The 21824-nt window shown below is 34.8% G+C and overlaps 1 protein-coding gene across 1 annotated transcript; it reads left to right on the top strand.

The window, feature by feature from the left end:
* Nucleotides 1-14570: 14570 nt before the first annotated feature.
* On the top strand, nucleotides 14571-16037 carry LOC131072866 (lysine-rich arabinogalactan protein 19). Its single transcript, XM_058009152.2, has 3 exons — nucleotides 14571-14716; nucleotides 14814-15487; nucleotides 15759-16037. Exons 2-3 carry the CDS (start codon nucleotides 14822-14824, stop codon nucleotides 15831-15833), a joined length of 741 nt encoding a protein of 246 aa, XP_057865135.2. The 5' UTR covers nucleotides 14571-14716; nucleotides 14814-14821; the 3' UTR covers nucleotides 15834-16037.
* The last annotated feature ends 5787 nt before the right edge of the window (nucleotides 16038-21824 follow it).

Below are 21824 nucleotides of genomic sequence, written 5' to 3' on the forward strand. Positions count from 1 at the left end.
ATTAAAATCAGAAAACCCTAATATGAAGTTTGTTAAAAATTATGGAGACAGAGACTTGTACGACACAAATTTCCAGTTAGTACGACATATATTTAGATTTTGCATAGGAATACAAACAGGCTCATATGACACAGGAATGAGCTAGAATGAATCAGAAAATGCTAAAGCAGAAATTCGTACGCCAAATATTTAGCTCTTGTACGACAATGAAAAGGATCTCATACGACACATTATCAACAACTTGCAATGAGTAAAAGGGTGTCGTACGATAGAAAAATCACCTCGTACGAGTTAGGATTGCCTGTCATCCTAGGATAAAAGGAAGTTCGTATGAGCTGGAAAATCAACTCGTACGAATTTCTGAAACAGAGCCGGACAGAGATGAAGTTTGCTGAAGATTAAGAGGCCAAAAGAGATTATTCCGGCTCCATGGTGGGCGCCAAAATGTCATGCTCTGTGAAGTGTGCTTGTACTTGCAACCACAATGTACTCAATAAATCATTACAAGCATTGTTAGTAAATTGAAACAATGAAAGACAAAACCATAGCTAATCGACTTATTGCCTCCTAGTAAATGTGAGTATGAAAAATGCTCTCAGATCTGATTATGCATACTACAGTGACTTGACTACACTTAGATGGAGGATTTGAATGATGAAAATGCATGATCTAGCAAGAATAGCATGATTAAGCTATATGATTTCAAGATTAATCTAGAAAAATGAACTAAGATTAAGATGCAATTAAGCTAAAATTGAGCATGATAACATTGCTAAAAATGATAAACTAGAAGCTAGATGCCTATAGTAACAATGCATAAGATGAGAATGAGATTGGGACCATATTGCTCCAAATGAGGTCTATTTATAAGATTTCCAAGGCTAGGGGTGAGGTGGCAAGAATCAATGATCAAGATTGATCTGAAGATATCAATGGTTAAATTGGAGGAGGATGGCAAAGGGGGTTGGATTAAAGGGAACATCTACCATCTCTAGGGTGACAAGTGTCAAGAGGCTTCTAGAAGGGGTTGGATGAAAGGGAACACTTAGTGACAAGTGTCACAAAGGTTCTAGAAGAGGTTGGATGAAAGGGGACATGGTGGGTAGGTAGAATGGGTTAGGTTTAGGAATGGTTAAGTTTAGGAGTGGTAGAAGTGAGAAGAATTTGAATTTAAAAATTCAAATAATAGGAAAAGGATAATTAATTTCAATAACTCATGATTTTGATTTGTTTTAATTAATTAAAGGATTAGAAGAAATGATTTTGGATGAAGGGAATTAATTAATTAAAGGGGATGAAATGAACCTATTAAATAAATTCTTAGATTTATTAATAAGTAGATGAAAGGGGAAATTTAATCAAATTGCTTAGTGAATTCAATTAAATTGGGGGAGGAGGATTAATTAAATAATTGCTTATTTAATTAATTATCTTCAGACCATTTTTAGGTGTATACAACTGTATATCACCATTTATGCATAATTGCTTCAATATCCACACATTTACCCTAATTTTAACATCTTTAATTAATTCAACTCCATTTAAAGGGAAAGAAGAGTTCCATCTAGGAAACTAGGAATCTAATCAAAATCTAGATCTATCAAGGCTAGATCTATCGAATTCTATCTTTCCCTAATGTAATGGTAATTAAGCAAAAAATAGTGGTCTTCATACATGTAATGTTGAAACCCTAATTTTTTCACCATCACAACATCATGATCACCTCCAGAAACAAGCATCTAACTCTCAATGTGTCCAACTTGCAAGCATCACATAGTCAATGCCATAGGTCCTCCATCATGATGACACCTGATAACAACATCTCTCCTCCTCAACATGACAACAAAATCAACAAACCATGTGACTAAACCAAGCCACCAATCTAAATATACATCAACAATGAAAGATCTATTGGCATAGACAACCCATATCCAAGTCATAAATATAATCTTGTAAGTATAGACCACCTACAACACTACACAACTTGTAGACCCAACAATGCAACATACATACTCAAACCAAAAGTGATAATCATTTCCACATGAGAGCAATCTGAGATACAATACTAAGTGTACAACAACATAAACTCCAAATCTCCAATATGTAACATCCCATAAACTCATAATGTCACCATAGCCAAAAGAACCCATAAATAGCTCAGATCAAAATATCAATAAATAAAACATCTCAAACCTACTCCAAATCTAAGTTTTACCAATTTGTAGTGCTCTTCATGAGTTTTTCATCGACTATTCGAAGTCCAAAATCTGACTTTGTATTCTCAAGTTATGACCTCTCAAATCCATATAGGTATCTCTGACTTCCAACTAACATTTTGCTATCAAAACAACAAAATTTGGAAAAACCAATCATATCAAACCACCTCCAAAATGTTAGTGTAAATCAACTACATTACTTAATTGAGTTTACCTCATAGGTCATATTTACAATAGAGTACTTAGAGAATTTTTATGGTTATTTACTTTTTGTGTCTCATATCACATGATTAATACACTTAACATTTAATATTATGTTGTCTTATCTCCTTTCACCTTGTCTATACAAGAAATGCTTCTTGAATGTACTCTATGTATCCATTTTATACCTATGATATCATTTATCTTTTGCATCCATAATCAAGTAATTATTTCTTATTTCTCTCTTTTTAAAGATGGTTTTTAATTTTATAGGTGATCCTAGGAACTTGAGTTTATTGCATGAATCTTACATGTTATTAAAGCTTCAAATGTGTAAGCCCTTCTTAAATATGCATGAGATTAAAGTAGAAAATTTTGCTAAGTGCATTTCTTCACAAAATAAACTTCACCATTGACTCCAAAAATCCCAAAAGCCATATTTTTATGTATGATATTTTATATTTTAGAGAAATTTGTTTTATCTATTTTCTATGGTTTATGAATAAAGGAGCAAAAATTTCACATGGTCGTATGAAATTTGTACAATCTATACAAAATTTGTACCATATGGTATTGATAGAATTTTTAGTATTAATTGGCACTAATAGGTTTATTGCCATCGAGTTAAAGCCTACATCATTGCGGGTAATATTTTCACATGTCCTACATCATATTAGTAGAAGGTAAAAAAATTAGATCTTTTGATAAAAAAAATATTTGATAAATTATGTTGGGTTATAGTGACTACTTCTTGGGACTTTGGTGGGAGATTTTAATATAACTATCTCATTGAGGCTTATTCCCAGTGGGTGGCATGCCCATCTCTAGCCCCTATCACGACTCAATTTCATTCCACTATGTTGCTTAATCAATTTTGCCACTGATCTTGTGGTTCAACCAATTCTTTCCCTTATTAGACACCTCTACTCTACTATAATGGCTGCACTAAAGTTACAAGCATCACAATGTCAGCTAAGAAATGATGGAACCACATCCCAACACTAGAATTTTTTTGGTGGCCCCCATTCTATTGCCTAAATGAGCTATTTTTGGAAAAATCTAACATCATTAATTAAAGTTTAGTTTACCTTGTTTAGCTTTATTTAATTTCACTTAAAATATTTGATTCTAGAAAGATGAATAGGTAGTTGAGAGTTATTGATGATATTCTCATTCATTCATGCACTTATTATAGATTCAACCCTAGGTATTTTTTATTTAATTCATTAGTTTATATACATTCTAGTTGATTACTTATATATATTGGCACTTATAAAAGTTTTATTTTTATGAGATGATTTCATTTGATTTTATTGATGTGTATTTGGTTATTTATCTTTGATTTATTTTTTGAGGGTAGTATCACAAGTTTTTTATTCATCCTTCTATGGTAATCTTTAATAAGGATATTTATATCTTGGTGAAAGGGTATTCTAACTGAGCAAGATTATGACACTATGTATACTATATCAAACCTTGATCGCCCATGCACACTTTGGATCAAGATTTGGGAGATATTTGAAGATCAACATCTCTCTTCATTCCCAAATGATCCTCTTATGGATTTCCTCATTTCCCTTGATGATGTAAACAATATATCCTTTGATTATGATACTCTAGAGGAGTTTGAATATATTGCACATCTTTCAAATATTTTGATAATACAGAAACTTCTCCTCTTGCTCCTTCTCCTCCTATCAAAATCACATCTTCATATCTTATTACTCCTAGTGAGAATACTATTGCTACATCTGTGGCTCCTAATGATTCAATGTGATAGGACACTACCTTTTAGATATAATTACTTGAGATTCCTATCCACTAGACATTTTATCCTTGTTTGTGGAGTCTCACATTTCTAATTTGGAGGATTCGTTGAAGGATATTCATTATCTTTTTTTATATGACAGTTATGGCATAAATATTATTCTATTATCTTTATCTTTGGAGATTGTTCTACATGATTCTTCATATAATTTTGGATTGGTTACATCTTATTCTATTATATCATTCTTGGATTCTAAAATATGAACACTTGTGCAACTTTTAGAGACACCTATCTTGAGACTTATTCTCTGATCTCTCTTCTTGTATTTAGAGTTTCTTTATCATACATGATTGGATATATTTCTTCCTAAGTGGAGGAATGGTGTTTGTAAATAGTAGATTATTTTCTATTTTCATGCATTCACCATTGACAAATGAGCTACTTTTGTGGGGAGAATATATTGTCTTACTTTTTCCTTCATATGGGGAGTTTATTGATTGTATATTTGTATTGGATGTTGCCTTAGGGGGGTCATATTGAGTCCTCCTTCCATCACTTCTTTCACAATTTCTCTCTTTTGGAGAGAAATTACTTCCTTTTCTATTTGCAAGAGATATTTTGTACATAGGTACCTAACATGACCTTGTAGCTACCCCCCCAAGACACTGGTTGGGTAAAATTAAATTTGAATGGGTCTTCTAAAGGGAACTTGGGTTAGGCGGGTGGAGGTAGGATCATTAGAGATCTAGGTCATGGTGGCCTACGTGGCTAAGATAGCCATTCAAAATTCTAATGTGGAAAAAGTGATGATGAATTTTTTTGGCATTTCTATTGCCAAGGATAGGGGCTACCAAAATATCATCATCGAAGGTGATTCAAAAAATGTCATCATGATGCTGCAAGGAAAGACAAAACCTAGCTGGTGTATGGTGCACCTTATCACTAAGTGCCAAGGTGTCGTGGCCAACTTCAGCCACGTAAGGCTTAAACACACCTTTAAGGAAGGCAATAAGTCTATGGATAGGCTTGAAAACATTGGTCCTTTTTTCAAGGGACTTAAAATTTGGATAACACAACATGATTTACCCGAAGATATTCATGTCGCAATCCTTGAAGACATTAATCCCAATGAGAAATAAAGATTTTAAAATTTATTTTTCCTTTGTTATCTTGACCACATTGTACTTTAATCATATATTGAAATGGACTTGCCTTGTTAAATCTAGTGAAAGCTACACTTTCTTTAAAACCGCTATTTCGTGTTTTTCCCATAGCTAGTTTTTAGCAACCTCTTTCTAGTCCTCATTCTTGGATCTACTATGGAAACCATGGGTGGAGATTTTATTTAAAAAGAGCTAGATAAAATCAATAATTTCAAACATGTTGCGTCATAAATTGTCACCGGTTTACAGCTCATGTTTGTGCCCCTACTTTAGTGTGTCATATCCTCATCACCTATTTAGGTCCATTTTGTGCCTTCTCTCCAGTTTGGATGCCATGTACACCCATTGATGGACTTCCAGGAGGGGTACCCTTCTCCCTAGGGCTTTATTGTGGTCCCTTGTTTAGAAGGATGTCAATGCCATGGTCCCTCTTAGTAGGGCCCAATTTTGAAATAGGGGAGGGGTCCTATCTCTCCAATGGGAATCCATATTCATGGCTCTGCATGGCTGTTGGAGGTTGGCCTAATCGATAAATTACCTAAAAACTCCTATATAAAGACATTTGATCAACCTAATTTCATCTATCCATTTTAAGACTCCAAGTAATCAATTCCAAGCATTCCTACATCCGTGAAGCATTCATCATCGAGCTTTTTCAAAGATCTTCAAGGCTGCATATTCTTTGTTCAATCATTGTGGAGCAAAATTACATCATTCATATGAAAAGTATGTGTGGGTGATTAGGTTTTTTTCATGTCCATGCTATTTCATACAACAAATGTGATTACATTTAAGAAGAAAAGCGTCATCATTACCAATTGCAGATCTGAGGTATATCTTTCCAATATTTATTTTAGTATTTGCATTATTTCATTCAAGGTTAATTCCTAAACTAGGGCTTGACTTAGGAAAACCCCTATTCCCAACCATTTTCCCCTTTTCACAGTATGCAAGAATAGGTACAGAGCTACATTCGAGAGGATCGATAGTATTCATAGAGAAGGACAAGTTCCATTTTTAACAATGAAAAGTTTGGAGGACCATGGTGACCACCACCACGGTCCCGACAATTTTGGCTGGATTTCAGGGAGTGAATTCAAATCTTCATCTATTACTTAGATCTAGGTTTGTGGCTCTGTGTGACAATTTTAGCTCATTGTTTATGCCCAATCTCTTCAATATCCACACATTTACCCTAATTTCAACATATTTAACAATTCAATTCAATTTGAGGATAAATTCCTATCAAAGGAACTAGGAATCTAATCAGAATATTAAGCCTAGAGAGGTTAGATCTATTAGATTCCTCTCCTCCTTAATGTAACATGGTCTTTTAAGAAAAGAAAAAAGGGTTTTGCTACCTCAATTAGTGAAACCCTCATTTTTCACCTATTACATTTTGGTGAACTTGATATATTACACCTTAAGTTTTGATTTATGTTCTTAGATCTGATTGTTTATGCATTTTCAAATTCAAATTTATATTTACAAGTTTAATTTTCAATTGATTTACATAAATTTAGAGGCTAAATTCACACAAACCCTAATTTATAATTCTTAAATTGAACTTGTGGGTTGCCTAATTTGTATTATTTGTCTTAGATCTGATTTGTGAACATTTTAGTTTTCAAAGTTACATTGATAGATCTTATTTTTAATCAAATTACATAAATTTAGAGGTTAAATTCATATGTAAAAATCCTAATTTATTTTGGTTAATTTGACTTGTGGGTTGTATAATTTGTAATTTTTATTTTCAGATTTGATCTTAGACATTCATAATGACACTTAATAGATATGATTTATTTGGCATTTCACATATGATTACATTGATTTTTACTTATATTTATCATAATAATTTGTTGGATTATGGTTTCTTTCACTTTACATTGCTTCTTTTCATCCATAGCACTTTGGCATATTGCATTTTTAGAATTTCTAAATTGTTTCCTATCAATCAATTAAATCTCAAATCTTTTGTCCATAGTGCATGTTGTTTTATGGTAATTTTTTTAGCAAAATGCATTACATATGTAGATTACATAAAAGCTTTTGTAGATCCTAATCCTAGAGATGCTAATGATAAACCTAATATGTGTACCTCTCTTAGGGTATCTCATGTGAATGAAGAAAAAGCTAATACTGCTATCAATGATCTCTCTAATGGAGAGAAATCATTGAAGAGAAAAATGTCACCATCTTATTCTCATACACATACCCTAGTGCAAGGGGGGCAAGATCAAAATATTGGTTTCCAATCTCTCTAGATCCCCCTTATTCTTTTGAGCCTATCTTAACCATCGAAACATTTGTGTAGAAGATGATGTTATTTATTTAATTCATGATATATCTCCCCACATAACATTAAGTAAATATGAGGCCTTAGATAATAAGGATCTTCCTTCCCAGCCTATCAAAGAGGATATACACGATGATAGAAAGGAAAATATCCCTACACAAGATATTCCTTCTTTGTCTACTTTTCCCTTTGTTCCTTCTAAATACACTTACACTACAAATTTCAAAGAGATTAACTATAATACTCCTTCTCAATTAAAAAATTCTTATAGGAGTGGCTATAACATAATATAAAAACAAGATTTTAGAGGACAAGGACTTGGAAAATTTGAACAAAGAATTAGAGTCCCTATAAACCTTCCTACACAAACTAGTACCGAAGGGCTAGAAGATTATCATGATTCACCCATGGATTTTAGAATTAAAAAATTTAAGAATTATCTTGAAAGACATATAACTTATCATCCATCTAAACATTCTTTTTCTTCAAATACTCATTTTTGTTCATATCATCAAACTCATGACCATCATGCTAATGATTATCAAGATTTTCAAAAAAGTATGCAAGAACTAGTTGATAATGGAACTATTAAAATCCTAGATGACAATCCATATTATTCTAACAAACCTTTCCCTATATCCCAAGAGACAAGATCTAATCCCATTGATAACTAAGAGAAATTAGCTACTATAATCTTTTGGAGATTGAAGTATGATAAGAATTTTATTTTTCCTTTCACAAAATTTACCAATAAGGATAAGGAAGGTGAAGCACATTGTCTTTTTCATTGTAGTTATTCTCATTCTCTTGGAAATTGTAAAGCATTTAAATATTTGTTCAAGAAAAATATCATAGGGCTTGCATGCTAGCTCTTACAATTGATCTTGCACTCTTCCTCGATGAAGAGGTAGTGCCTTAGCACTCCATTCACCCTGTATGTTTCTCATCACCCTATGACACAAGTAGTTAATTTCATTGGGGTTTCTTTGTCATAAGAGGTGATTCTTTTTCAATATCAATCATCTTTGGGAAAGAACATAATTCATTCTTGCCTCTATGCTTAGGGGGCAAGAATGTTATCCTATCTTTTCTCTCTATATAAAGTTTCACTATTCCCTTTATGGGTTGCATTTTTCATACTTTGATGTCATTTATTGATGGAATGGTATGTCTCTTATGATTACTATCTCCTTACGGGAGTTTGTGATCCTTCATTTAATTATTTCCTTCTCACTTTGAAGATTACCTCTTCTTTAGAGTTGTATTTTACATATCTTTATGTCTTTGCTTACATTGTGCATTGCTTATGTCTAATCTCTCCTTAGAGGTTTTTTAATGCTTCTCATTGTCCCTACACTTGGGGGGAATTGATCTTTCTTATCCTTTCCTAAGGATCCCCTTTTACTTTGTTGATTCGTGTTTGCTTATGATTTGATGTCATTCCTTATGTGAATTTGTTGTTTGCTCAAGGATTCTCTCTTATGCAAGAGGTGTGTATCCTTGACTACAATGTCTTTTAACTTGGAAGTGTGTATCTATAATAAAATTACCCCTCACATTGGGTCAAAAGTGTGTCATCCTTCATCAAGAATCCCTTTCACCTAACAATAAGATGAAGGTAGGTATTCTAGTCCCCCTTCCTTTCTTTTGGTAGAAGATATTATGCTTGTTAAAGAAACTCCTCTTAGAGGTGGATGTCTTTTGAGAAAAGATGTCTTCTCCTCCAAGGATCCTCTTTACACTTGATGCAAGATATCTCTTTTTCAGCTATCTTATCCTTGCTTGTAAGAGTATTGCCTCTTTAGCTTGGAATTATGAACATTGTTGCCTAAAAGGATATCTCTTTGGTGTTGAAGGTGGGTATCCTTGTTTCTATTTTCATTAAGACATAAACATAGGGCTATGTTGTCATCTTAAGGGGGGCATACATATCACCCCCTTTGTACTATGTTGCACTATATTTTTTCATGTCTTAAATAGAGTGTTCATTCTCAAAACCAAAGAAAACAAACTCTTACACAAGATTCTTCATGCCCAAAACCAAACACATCATTTATATATGTGTTATACGGGGTGCACATTCTCAAAACTAGAGAAAACAAACTCATACAGGAGATGTCCTCGAAACGAAGCATATATTTTTCTTACGTGGGGTTACACATTCTTGAAGCTAGAGCAAACAAACTCTTACATGAGATGGTTCCCAATGCCAGACACACATTTAACTTTTCATTTGATGTCTAACACATGTTGTTGCATGCTCGAAACTAGAGAAAACAAACACTTATACATGATGCTTAACACCTGAAAGAAGATATCACTTGCACACATGCACGAGGATGAGTGAAACTATAAAAATACAACTAGACTATTCGTACTCTCCTCCCTAATATGGATCACCTAGAAAAACACATCTAGAATGTGTATCCATGTCTTCTCTCCTTTTATTCTTCTCATGTATCACCTAGAAAACCATGCTTTCTCTCTTTCTTCATATGAGATCATAGCTTTGCAATTTGTAGTTCATGGATGATGTGTGCTCTTGCTCTTTTTATGTGATCACTTGTGTTCTTGAGATGGCAGTTTTCAAGAATGATATTAGAGGTTGAGACATTTTGATATCACGGTCTCTTCGACTAGTTGACTTGAGGTCTTGTTTTTGGTTTTTTAGCTTTTGTGTGGTGTGTCTTTTTCCTTTTTTTTATTGTCTTGTTTTACCTTCCCATGCATTCGTTTGAGTGAGTTAAGATCCTAAGATTGGGGGCTTGGTTCCTCAAAATTAGCGATGCCTTATACTCCTTGTGATTGTGCTCCTAATTGCTCCTTTCTTTCATGTATTATGTCTACTTTACCATGACTATTTGCATATGCTCATACTCTTGTTAAAGTGGGGGATAAATGTAGCATCATAAATTATCACTGGGCCAATTTACTCCTCATGTTTGCTCCCCTACTTTAGTGTGTCCTATCTTCTTTGCCTATGTAGGTCCATTTTGTGCCTTCTCTCCAGTTTTGGTGCCATGTACACCCATTGATGGACTTCCAGGAGGTGTACACTTATCTCTAGGGCTTTATTGTGGTTCATTTTTAAGAAGGGCCTAATTTTGAAATAGGAGAGGATTCCTATCTCTCTGATGGGAATCCATCTCTGTGGCTCCACATGAGCATTAGAGGTCAGCCTAATCAGTAAATTACGTAGACGCCCCTATATAAAGACATTTGATCAACCTAATTTCATCTATCCATTCAAAGAATCCAAGTAATCAATTCCAAGAATTATTTCATCCATGAAGCATTCAGAATCAAGCATTTTCAGAGATCTTCAAGGCTGCATATTTTTCATTCGATCATGGTGAAGCAAAATTGCATCATTCATATTCAAGTATGTGTGTGTGATTATGAGTTTTGTCATGTCCATACCATTTCATACAACATATGTGATTACATTCAAGAAGAAAAACATCATCATCAACAATTGCAGATCTGAGGTACATCTTTCCATTATTTATTTTAGTATTTGTATTATTTCATTCAAGGTTAATTCCTAAACTAGTGTTTGACTTAGGCAAACCCCTATTTTCAACCATTTCCCCCTTTTTACTATGCGCAGGAATAGGTACAGATTTATGTTCAAGAGGATTGATAGTATTCACAGAGATGAACAGGTTCCCTTTTTTACAACAGAAAGTTTGGAGGACCATGGCAACCACCACCATGGTCCCGACAATTTAGGCTAGATTTTGGGGAGCAGATCTGAATCTTCATCTATTACTCAGATCTAGGTCTGTCGCTCCATGTGATGATTTTAGCTCACTCTTTATGCCTGATCTCTTCAATATCTACACATTTACCATAATTTTAGCATCTTCAACAATTCAATTCAATCTAAGGAGGATAAATTCCTATCATAGGAACCAAGAATCTGATCAGAATCTTAACCCTTGAGAGGCTAAATCTATTAGATTTCTCTCCTCCTTAATGCAATGGTCTTTTAAGCAAAAGAATAGTGATTTTACACATTCTTTTAGTGAAACCCTATTTTTTCACGTATTACAAAACAAAATGGTGTTATGTGGAAAAAGGTGGTGGAGGGCAATTTGGCAACATATGTTGAAGGAATGAAGGGCTTCAACCCTTCTCTATCTAAGAAGGTTGCCTAATCTTAGGATGAGGGAGAAGTCTCATTGGGTAGGGTGAAATTTACGGTGTCTGTGGAAACCATTGTGGCTGCTATGAATCTTGTAGTGGAGGGCACAACCTCCCCAAAGAAACCTAAGGGTAACAAAGAGTATTTCAAGAGGTTCTTGAAGTTGGGGAGAAAGTTTCTCATCTCCATAGTGGCTTCAACAAAAATGACTTACCTAGGGTTTGGAAAGAGGTTGCACTACTCATGAAGTTCATCACTTTGGACAGGAGATTTAAACAGTTCCATTCTCATCTTTTCCCCATGCTTGACCACTTGAGGTATGGTGTAAAGATGAATTTCCCTTATTGGATTTTTTCATCTATATCCTAGTCTGTGGTTCTTGCCAAAACAAAATATGTCCTTCCCAGGCTACATCATGGGATTATTTTGTGTTTGTATAATTTTCACTTGAATTTAACCCCCACTTGTGGGCCAACTTGTAATCCCTTTGGTCACACTCTATGCACGTTGACTTGGTAGATAACCCAAATAGTAAAGATGTCGTTTCCACTCCTAAACCTAAAGGGACCCTTACTTGAGTTAACCCTAGCGGGATGGTCAAATCCAAGAACCCCTCGCCCCCCATTATTGAATGCATTGTCGAAGAGCTAGAGGCAGAGGATAATGATTATGAGGACTTTGCTTCCTCATGGTCTATTGGGTCTGAGTGGACCCTAAATAACCCAGTTAATAATGGTACCACCCCTTCTATCCCCTCATTTGGCTCCCCTTCCCCTTCACCTATGAATTTGTCAAGGAAATGGGACTTCCCTACCATTGCAGATAAAGATAATGAACTCTATGATGGATACAACAAACAAGAAGCTATAATCCATTAGCTTCTAGGACAACTCAATGTGCTGAAAAATAAAATTAACAAATTAGAGGCCCTCGTTGAAGTGGATTCTAGAGCTTCAAGCTAGGCAATAGATGATAAGGACCAAAGGGTTTGGGTGACAACCAACAATTTAGCTGAAAAGATTGAAATACAAGAAGGAAAGGAGGAGGAATTTAAGGGGCTCCATGATAAGCTAGACCAGAAGGAGGATAGGAAGGAGACGATGAAGGCAATTGAGGTTTTACAACTAGGTGTCCCTAATAGAGGAAATGATTGGTTAGAATAATGAAATATTCAAGAAGAATTTTGTAACTCTACAGGCCATTTAGGAAGAAATCAACAATAGGCAAGCAATAAAGAAGCATCATTTAGATTCCTCCCCTACTACTAGTTTAGAGTTGTCAGTGTCTAGGGTGAAAGCTACCTAGAGTTCCCTACTATTTGTTCTAGTAAGGTTGAAACAAGAGACTCTCCTTCTCTAATAAAGTGAAAGCGATGAGCCAAGATTGGAAAATTGAGAAGCCCCCCACCAAGTAGGCCATTGGTTCGTATCTTTGGTGGGGGTGTATCTATTGGTTTTTTGTTTTCTTTGTCTATTTAGTCTAGTCTAGCCTTTGGGTTTTGTGGTGTCAGGTTCTGGGTGTTTGCTTGGTTTTGTTCTTTCTTTGCAACTAACACTTCGGTTTTGGCATTTCACTCCTCGCGAGTCCTTGGGTTTCTTCGCAATAGCGACTATGTAATGGTTCAGGCCTCTCCTAGTTTAATCTAATCAAAACCTGACCTTTTGCATCTTTTCATCATTTGCATATTTTCTCATTCTCCCTAAGATCTTGTTAAGGGGGGTTTTTGTGTGGATGGGGTACACTACCTAACTAGATTATCTCCTATGCCCTATTCACACTAGTTTAGTTAAGGTACCTTTAGGGCTATTTACCTTGTATATCTTATGTCATATGATTAAGAAATTTGTCATGATTTTATGTTGTTCTATTTCTTTTTACCTTGCCTATAGAAGCAAAAGTTCTCATGTAATTTATGTAACCATTGTATAGCTATGGTATCATTGTATCATTTTTGAATAATTCATTTCTTGCTTCTCTCTCATGGAAGACTATTTGTTCTTTTCATAGCTGATCCTAGGAACTTGAATCTATTGTATAACTCTTACATAACATTGTAGACAATCGAAAAGTAAAAAAACTATAAAGTACCATCAACGAAAACAGTTTCTTTTGATACGATCCCTTTGATAAAGACAAAAACCAAACACTCTATTATAACTACATGAAACTTCTACTTATATTTTTAGAACTTCAAATTATATGATCACTTTGATGTGAAATTGGAATGTTTTATATTTATATATATATGAGAAGAATTAGAAGCCCAACATTTAAAGAATCAGACAAACCCACTAACCCTTTTTGATGAAATAGCTTCATAAACCGTACCAGTCAATTTTGAGTTGGTTCACTACCGACTGAAATTGGGATCACTTTAGTGGGGCAGAACTCCAAACATATTATTCTTTAAAAAACTCTTTGGAGTCTCTTTTTGTTTTCCATCTTCAGACATGTGAAAAACGAATCCTTAAAATGGAATCAAAATCAAAATTAAACCAACATATCAATTAATTAGTCACCGTTCCTTTGCATTCACTCAACTTTCCGTCTAAGTCTGATCTGTTACAAAGTTGTCAACAGCTGACCAAAAGCTTGGCAAACAATACTTATCCTCGTACAAATTTACACATCAAAAACTCCTGCTCAACTGAAAAAATAACAAGACAGCCAAGCAAATGTTTTTTTCTAGAAAGTAAGAAAAAGTTTAATCTGTTGGTGGAATGTATGTTTTCTGTTGGTTGAATGGGAGCCATCAGCAGACTCACCCAACTGCACCAGACCCCACACAACTAATAAACTCACCATTGATTGATTGATAACACCATTACAGTCCCTTCCATCTAATTCTATACATAGCTTGGGAATCCGCTTATATCAGCAAGCATTTCCCATCTCTGAATTCATTGCAGGCTGACAAAAAAGGTGAGAGTTTTCAGTTTACTCTGATCGAATCAAAATCTCAACTTTTGAGTCCATTTTTTTGTTAAAGCTCACATTTTATTCTGTTTTATGTCTCCAGGTTGGAGAATGGCATTGAAATCGGGCCTGAAATCGATGGGCTTTTGTGGAGAGTTTCGATTCTGTTTGTTCATCTGCCTCTGCATTTCATCTCTGATAAATGCAGAGCAGAGCAGTATTTTGGCCACCGCACCGGCCGCTTCCGCTCCCGCCACCACCACACCTGCGGCTCCAGTCACCACACCACAGCCTCCGGTCACTGCCCCGAAACCTCCCACCACTACACCTGTAGCGCCGGTCGTTGCTCCTAAGCCGCCAACTTCGCCACCTGCTGCGCCAGTCACCACGCCCAAGCCCCCTGCAGTGGCACCCGCCGTCGCACCGGTGCCGCCGGTCGTGAAACCTCCAGTGGCGGCTCCTACTCCACCCAAGGTTCCGCCGCCAGTGTCATCTCCTCCCGCCGTCGCTCCTGCAACGCCGCCGGCAGTCACACCAGTTTCTCCTCCGATTGTTCCGCCGCCGGTTGCCACTCCCCCACCAGCATTGCCGCCGCCGGTTGCGCCCCCAGTTCCCGCACCTGCGCCGACAAAGCACAAGCACAAGCACAAGAAGCGAAAGCACCACCACGGCGCTCCCGCTCCTACTCCATCCAGTCCGCCCGCCCCTCCTCTCGCTCCTCAGCCCGCCGGCTCTTCCTCCGATTTGTTCACTCCTGGCCCCTCACCTGTTTCACCGGTAATCTTCTACTTAATTTCAGATTTTTACATTCTATTGGACCCATAATTTAGATTTCTGGATTCAATTGGGTGAGAGATTTTGCATCACACTTAGATCACACTCTCTATTCATTCTTTATCAAGATTTCGTTTTCTTTTTATGCACTCTTTTTTTTCATCACACTTAGATCACTCTCTCATTCATTATCAATAAGGAGCAATTAAAAGTGATGCACTTTTTTACTGTAACAATGTCACTTAACGGATCCTTTTTTTTTTTGTGAATACAGAACACGGGAATGAAGAGCGCATGGAGCGCAACTATGATGATCGCTTCCTCCATTTTTCTGTACATTTTTCTGTAATATAAGGCGATGAACAGTGATAAATATTGGCGTCTGCATAGACAGACAGAGAAATGATGTGTGTTGTTTTGGATCTTCATAAAACCCGGCTAGCGTGAATAATGTCCTGTTCCCCGCCTTTCCTTGATGGACAGGCGATTCCGTTCGATTGTATGGCTTTTGTATTAATGCAATTGGAAGACTCTGATTATTTTTTGTTTGAAATTGTGTCTGAACAGAAGTTATATAATATTTCTGAATTTTGATTTGTTGTAAGGTGAAAGGGAGTAAAATAAGCACTGTGAGTAGAGTTGAAGCGACATGATTGTTTTTAATGAAGGAATGTTTGAGTAACAGATCTGCAGACCATTAAATGCATCATTATAAAACTAACCATTTTGAGATATATATTTCCAACGCAGATTGGTGTGTATCAGAGCTGGAATTTGAAACTAAAATGTAAATTTTCAGAGCCTGCCATGATTTTACTTATATAAATAGGCCGTGGCTATTCTGGTTCAGCGTGATAGCGATGTGTTCGACGGTGTAAAACGCGTGTTAGTCAATTCGTACTGTCGTTTTGGAACCAGAATAGACGCATCCTATAAAAAGAGGTCATATAGTAAAATAACATATTATAATAATTATTAATAGATTAATAAGTGTATTATGTATATATATTAATGTTTTTGATTTAAATGTTTAAGCTTGATAAAAATAGATCAAAGATTCAATTTTAGGTTTGGTGACTAAAACATTAACTAGTATATCTATATTTAAAAAATATATGTAAATATGCCTAGAGATATCTTATAATAGAAGAGAATCATTGTAAAATAAATGCTCTTCTAAAATACTAAACACCAAGAATACAAATCCATTAATATTTTATTTGGAGTAATAAAATAGCACCTCCACAAAAGTTGAAACATGACATATTTCATGCATTTACCTGTCATTTGTATGTCAAATTGTTTGAAAAATGGATTTTTGTTAACATACATTTTGATGTCATTGTAGATGCCTCTCAGCATCAATATATAATTCATGTTATCAACTGAATCAAGTATTGCTTATATTATTACATATTTACTTTGAATGTTTATAGTCTAGTTCTCTAATGTAATTTTGTGTTTGTAAATTAGTTTTATTGTTTTAAAGCTTTCCTACTCTCTGATATTGGAAGATGGATGATACTAGGAAACATCATGAGAAAACTACTAGTGTCTCGAGAGAAATAACGAGACTTCCTTAGTATTCAATTAATCTTCATTATCAATCTAAATAAGATCAAATACATGTCAAATATAAGTCAATTGTATAGTATTTAATTAAGAAAGTGCTTGATGTAAGTTTTTTGTCACTAAATAATATAGTGCACATGAAATCTAATAACTTATGAAATATTTATAAATACAAGGTCTTTGGCATTCAATTCAAAGTATTTCGGTGTGCAAGGTAACTAGAAACAATCACATTCTATGAGAAAGTATATTCAAATTAATTTTGAAATTGAAAGACAAAATTGTAAGAAACAATCATATTTGAAGAAACAATTTGAACCCACAAATTAAACGAGAATAATAAAAATCTACAAAGATAAACTAATTTTATTTTGTTAGGAACCGGAAGGACAACTAAGAGGGGGGAGGGTGAATCAGTTGTCAATAAATTTCAACTCAATTATAACTTAATTAAACTTGATACTTGATACCGGTAAACAAAACTTAATGTTGGTTAGCAGATTAACATTTAATATCAATACCGGTGAAACTTAATACATGAAACAAAAAGAGAAACAACATCCACAACACATAACACAAAGATTTTGACGTGGAAACCCGATAAGGGGAAAAACCATGGTGGGAAACCTTACCCACAATCAGATGATACTACTGTAGATAATATGTGTATACAAATGTGGTCTGCACATGCAGAAAGGCCAACCGCCTAGAGCACACTGCTCAAATGGGAGTCACAATGACTACAATAGGATGGTTAAATCTTAGAATAATGTATTGCTCAAAATAGCATCTCCAATGTTGGATTCAGTACCAATTAAGCTCTAATTAACACCTTCAAAAACCTTCCTTGAACCTTCTCTATGGTCTGCTCATATGATCTTTAATATTCGCACATACCATAACCTTACATACCATATCACATATCTCATCAATTGAGATCTTACATATATACAAAACCTAAGACCAAATGTGTAGGTCGTCTCACTAAGAATATTACAATAAAATCAATTACAAATAAGTCTTGATGTGATGCATCATGTCAGCTTAATACATTTACAACAATATCCAATCAATAAATCATCTCCATAGTGTGTCGTGCTGATCTGGAATAGATAACGTATACCAGTCATAACCTAGACCAATCTGCCGATAACAACAAATATGTCAATCTGATTAGACCAATTAACAAAACACCAAAACCAAGTATCCAAACCATGTCTTCAACATAATCAAGTGATCTCTAGATGATAACAAGTCATCGTCAGTGCTGGTGAACCATATAACCTGCCGGTGAACAATATACCGGTGACTATGCATAAGTCACTGAACTTGCCAGTGAACACAATGTGTCGGTTCAATAGTAAACCAATATAACCATAGTGCCAAATCAATAATGTAGATCTCCAAAAGGATAAGTGTTGACATCAATGACAAAACTAATGCAACACATCCATAATACCAACAATCTCCCCCTTTGGCATTGATGGCAACACAAGATGGAAAAATATCTAAGTGCCAAAACAGAATGCCAAAAACCAAAAACCAACAATCTCTAGAAGAGATCAATACCATAAGTCAAAACCAAAATACAAAGAGTAAGTAACTCTCCCCCAATGAATAATGTCTCAAAGTTTTTCCATAGATATCTCTCCCCCTTTGACATCAAATGCCAAAGCAATTAAAAATACCAGAACATACAACCAACTACTCCCCCTGAGAAGTAGCTCTCCTCCATCAAAGCCGAAAAAAATATTTCTCTGTTAGTTTATGTCGGTTTGATGCCAATCTTCAATCATCTAAGTCTCTACTGGTGAGGGTATTACCTCAAGCCGCTCTCTGAGATATTCAAAGGTTTCCTTAGGCAAAGGCTTAGTAAAGATATCTGCAATCTTCTCTTTACTATTCACATAAACCAATCTTACTTCTTTTGCTTCAACATTCTCTTTCAGAAAATTGTATTTGATAGAAACATGTTTAGTCTTAGAGTGAAATACCGGATTCTTTGATATATCAATTGCTGCTGAATTATCACAATAAATGATTATAGGTTCTTTGCATTTTACCTTTATGTCCTTCAACATTTGCTTAATCCATAATACCTATGTATAGTTAGTTGCTGCTACAACATATTCTGATTCTGCTATTGATAATGATGTACAACTCTGCTTCTTGCTTAGCCATGAAATCAATATGCTACCAAGAAAGAATGCTCCGCCAGTGGTACTCTTTCTATCATCTACATCTACCCAATTTGCATCGGTGTATGCACATAAATGAAAATTTTCATCTTTAGGATACCATAAACCAAGATTTGTTGTGCCTTGTAGATACTGGAAAATCCTTTTTACTATTGATTCATGTTTTTCATTAGGATTACTCTGAAATCTTGAAACAATACATACTGCATTCATTATATTAGGTATTGTTTGTGTCAAATACAGTAAACCTCCAATCATAGATTTGTATCTTATGAGATTAATAGGAGCTGAATCATCCTTCAATGTCGATTTGTCAGTTGTAGTCATAGGAATACTTACCGGTTTAGAGTTTTCCATACCAAATTTCTTCAATAGTTCCTTAAGTATTTTGTTTGACATATGAATATACCTTTATTAGTTTGTGAAATTTGCAATCCTAAAAAGAATTTTATCTCCCCAATCATAGACATTTCAAAATTTTCCTACATCTTGTTAGCAAAGTCTTTACACAATCCATCTTCACCTCCAAAAATGATATCATCAACAAAAACTTCAATAACCAAGATATCATTATTTTTCACTTTGTAATATAAGTTTTTGTCAACATTTCCTTTAGTGTAACCAAGCTTCAAAAGATATTTGTCCAATCTAGCATACCAAGCTCTAGGAGCTTGCTTCATTCCATACAAAGCTTTCCTTAATCTGCAAACCATATCTCTATTATTTGCCAATGAAAATCCATTAGGTTGTTCAATGTAAACTTCCTCTTCAAGATCACCATTCATAAATGCACATTTCACATCCATTTGATAAAATTTATAGTTCTTATGAGCTGCAAATGCAAGAAATAATCTGACTGCCTCAATTATAGCTACCGATGCAAGGTGTCATTATAATCATTTCCCTCTTTTTGTGAATATCCTTTACACACTTAATCTTTCTTTGTTCTTGATTACCTTACCATCTTCATTAAGTTTATTTCTGAATACCCATTTAGTTCCAATTACATTTTTGTCTTTAGGCAGGGGAACTAATGTCCATATATTGTTCTTTTCAATTTGTTCTAATTAATCTTCCATTGCTTTTATCCAATGTTCATCTTGACAAGCTTCAATAACAGATGTTGGTTCAATTTGAGAAATTAAGCATACCTCTTCATTTGCCAATCTTCCTCTTGTCATAAAACCTTGATACTTATTCCCAATTATCTGATTTTCTGAGTGATTCAGTCTTACATGCCTAGGTTTATTCACATGTTGTTGTTCTTTAGTCACCGTGGAATTTTATGATGACGTCGGTGTGACTAGATCCACATTTTGTATTGGTGCACTCTATATAGATTCATTTATGATCATCTCAACTGCCAGTTCAGAATCTATAGACCTTGAATTTCCTCTAAAGTGTTCATCTATCTTCACATTAGCACTCTCAATGATCTTCTGCAATCTTTTATTAAAAAATCTATATGCCTTGCTCTTAGATGAGTAACCAAGAAATATTCCTTCATCACTTCTAGGATCAAATTTACCAACATACACATCTCTCCTAATATAGAATTTGCTTCCAAATATTCTGAAGTATTTAAGAGTAGGAGTACTACCAAACCATAGTTCATAGGGGGTCTTACCAATTTCACCTTTGATGTGAACTTTGTTGAAAGTGTAAACCGTTGTATTCACTGCTTCTCTCCAATACACATGAGGTAGATTTGCTTCCAATATCATGCTTCTAGCTGCTTCTAGAATAGTTTTGTTCTTCCTTTCCACAATTCCATTCTGTTGAGGTGTCTAGGGTGTTGATAGTTGTCTTTTGATTCCATTCACTTCACAGAATGTATTAAATTCCTTAGATGTAATTTCTCCTCCTTGATCAGATCTCAAACATTTGATTTTCTTACCAGTTTCATTCTCTACCATTGCCTTGTATAATAATCAATAATTAGCATAAAGTATCTATCTCCCTGTAGACTTCTTGTTCTTGCCAGACCACACAAGTCAGTATGAATTAAATCAAGAACATTATTGGATTTCTTAGAAATACTCTTAAAAGTTGCTCTAACTTGCTTTACCATTTGACATTCCTTACATACCAGATTATGAGGTTTCACAATCTTAGGTAAATCCCTTACTGCCTTAGTTGAACTGATCTTTACAATACAATCAAAATTCACATGACAAAGTCTCTTATGCCATAACCAACTTTCATCAATATGTGCAATCAAGAATGTCTTATGATTGTTATTCAAATGAAAGATATTACCTGTAGTTTGATTACTGGTGGCAATTTCCAATCTAGTTCTGTTCATGATTTTGCATTTACCATTCTTGAATTGTAACTGAAATCCCTTTTCAACTAATTGACCAACACTCAAAAGATTATGTTTCAAACCTTCAACATAATAAACATTGTTAGTATTGTGCTTACCATCCAAAGATATAGTGCCTTTTCCTTTGATTAAACAAGCTTTATCATCGCCAAATCTTATTAGACCTCCATTATGTTCCTGAAAAGATAATAATTTACTTTTATCACCAGTCATATGATGTGAACATCCAGAATCTACGATCCAT

The sequence above is a fragment of the Cryptomeria japonica genome, chromosome 6, assembly GCF_030272615.1.
Source record: "Cryptomeria japonica chromosome 6, Sugi_1.0, whole genome shotgun sequence".
Lineage (NCBI taxonomy): Eukaryota > Viridiplantae > Streptophyta > Pinopsida > Cupressales > Cupressaceae > Cryptomeria > Cryptomeria japonica.

Coding starts and splice junctions, on each gene's coding strand:
- LOC131072866 (XM_058009152.2), top strand. CDS start 14,822: ATGGCATTGAAATCGGGCCTGAAATCGATGGGCTTTTGTGGAGAGTTT. Junction 15,488..15,758: donor GCCCCTCACCTGTTTCACCG/GTAATCTTCTAC, acceptor TTGTGAATACAG/AACACGGGAATGAAGAGCGC.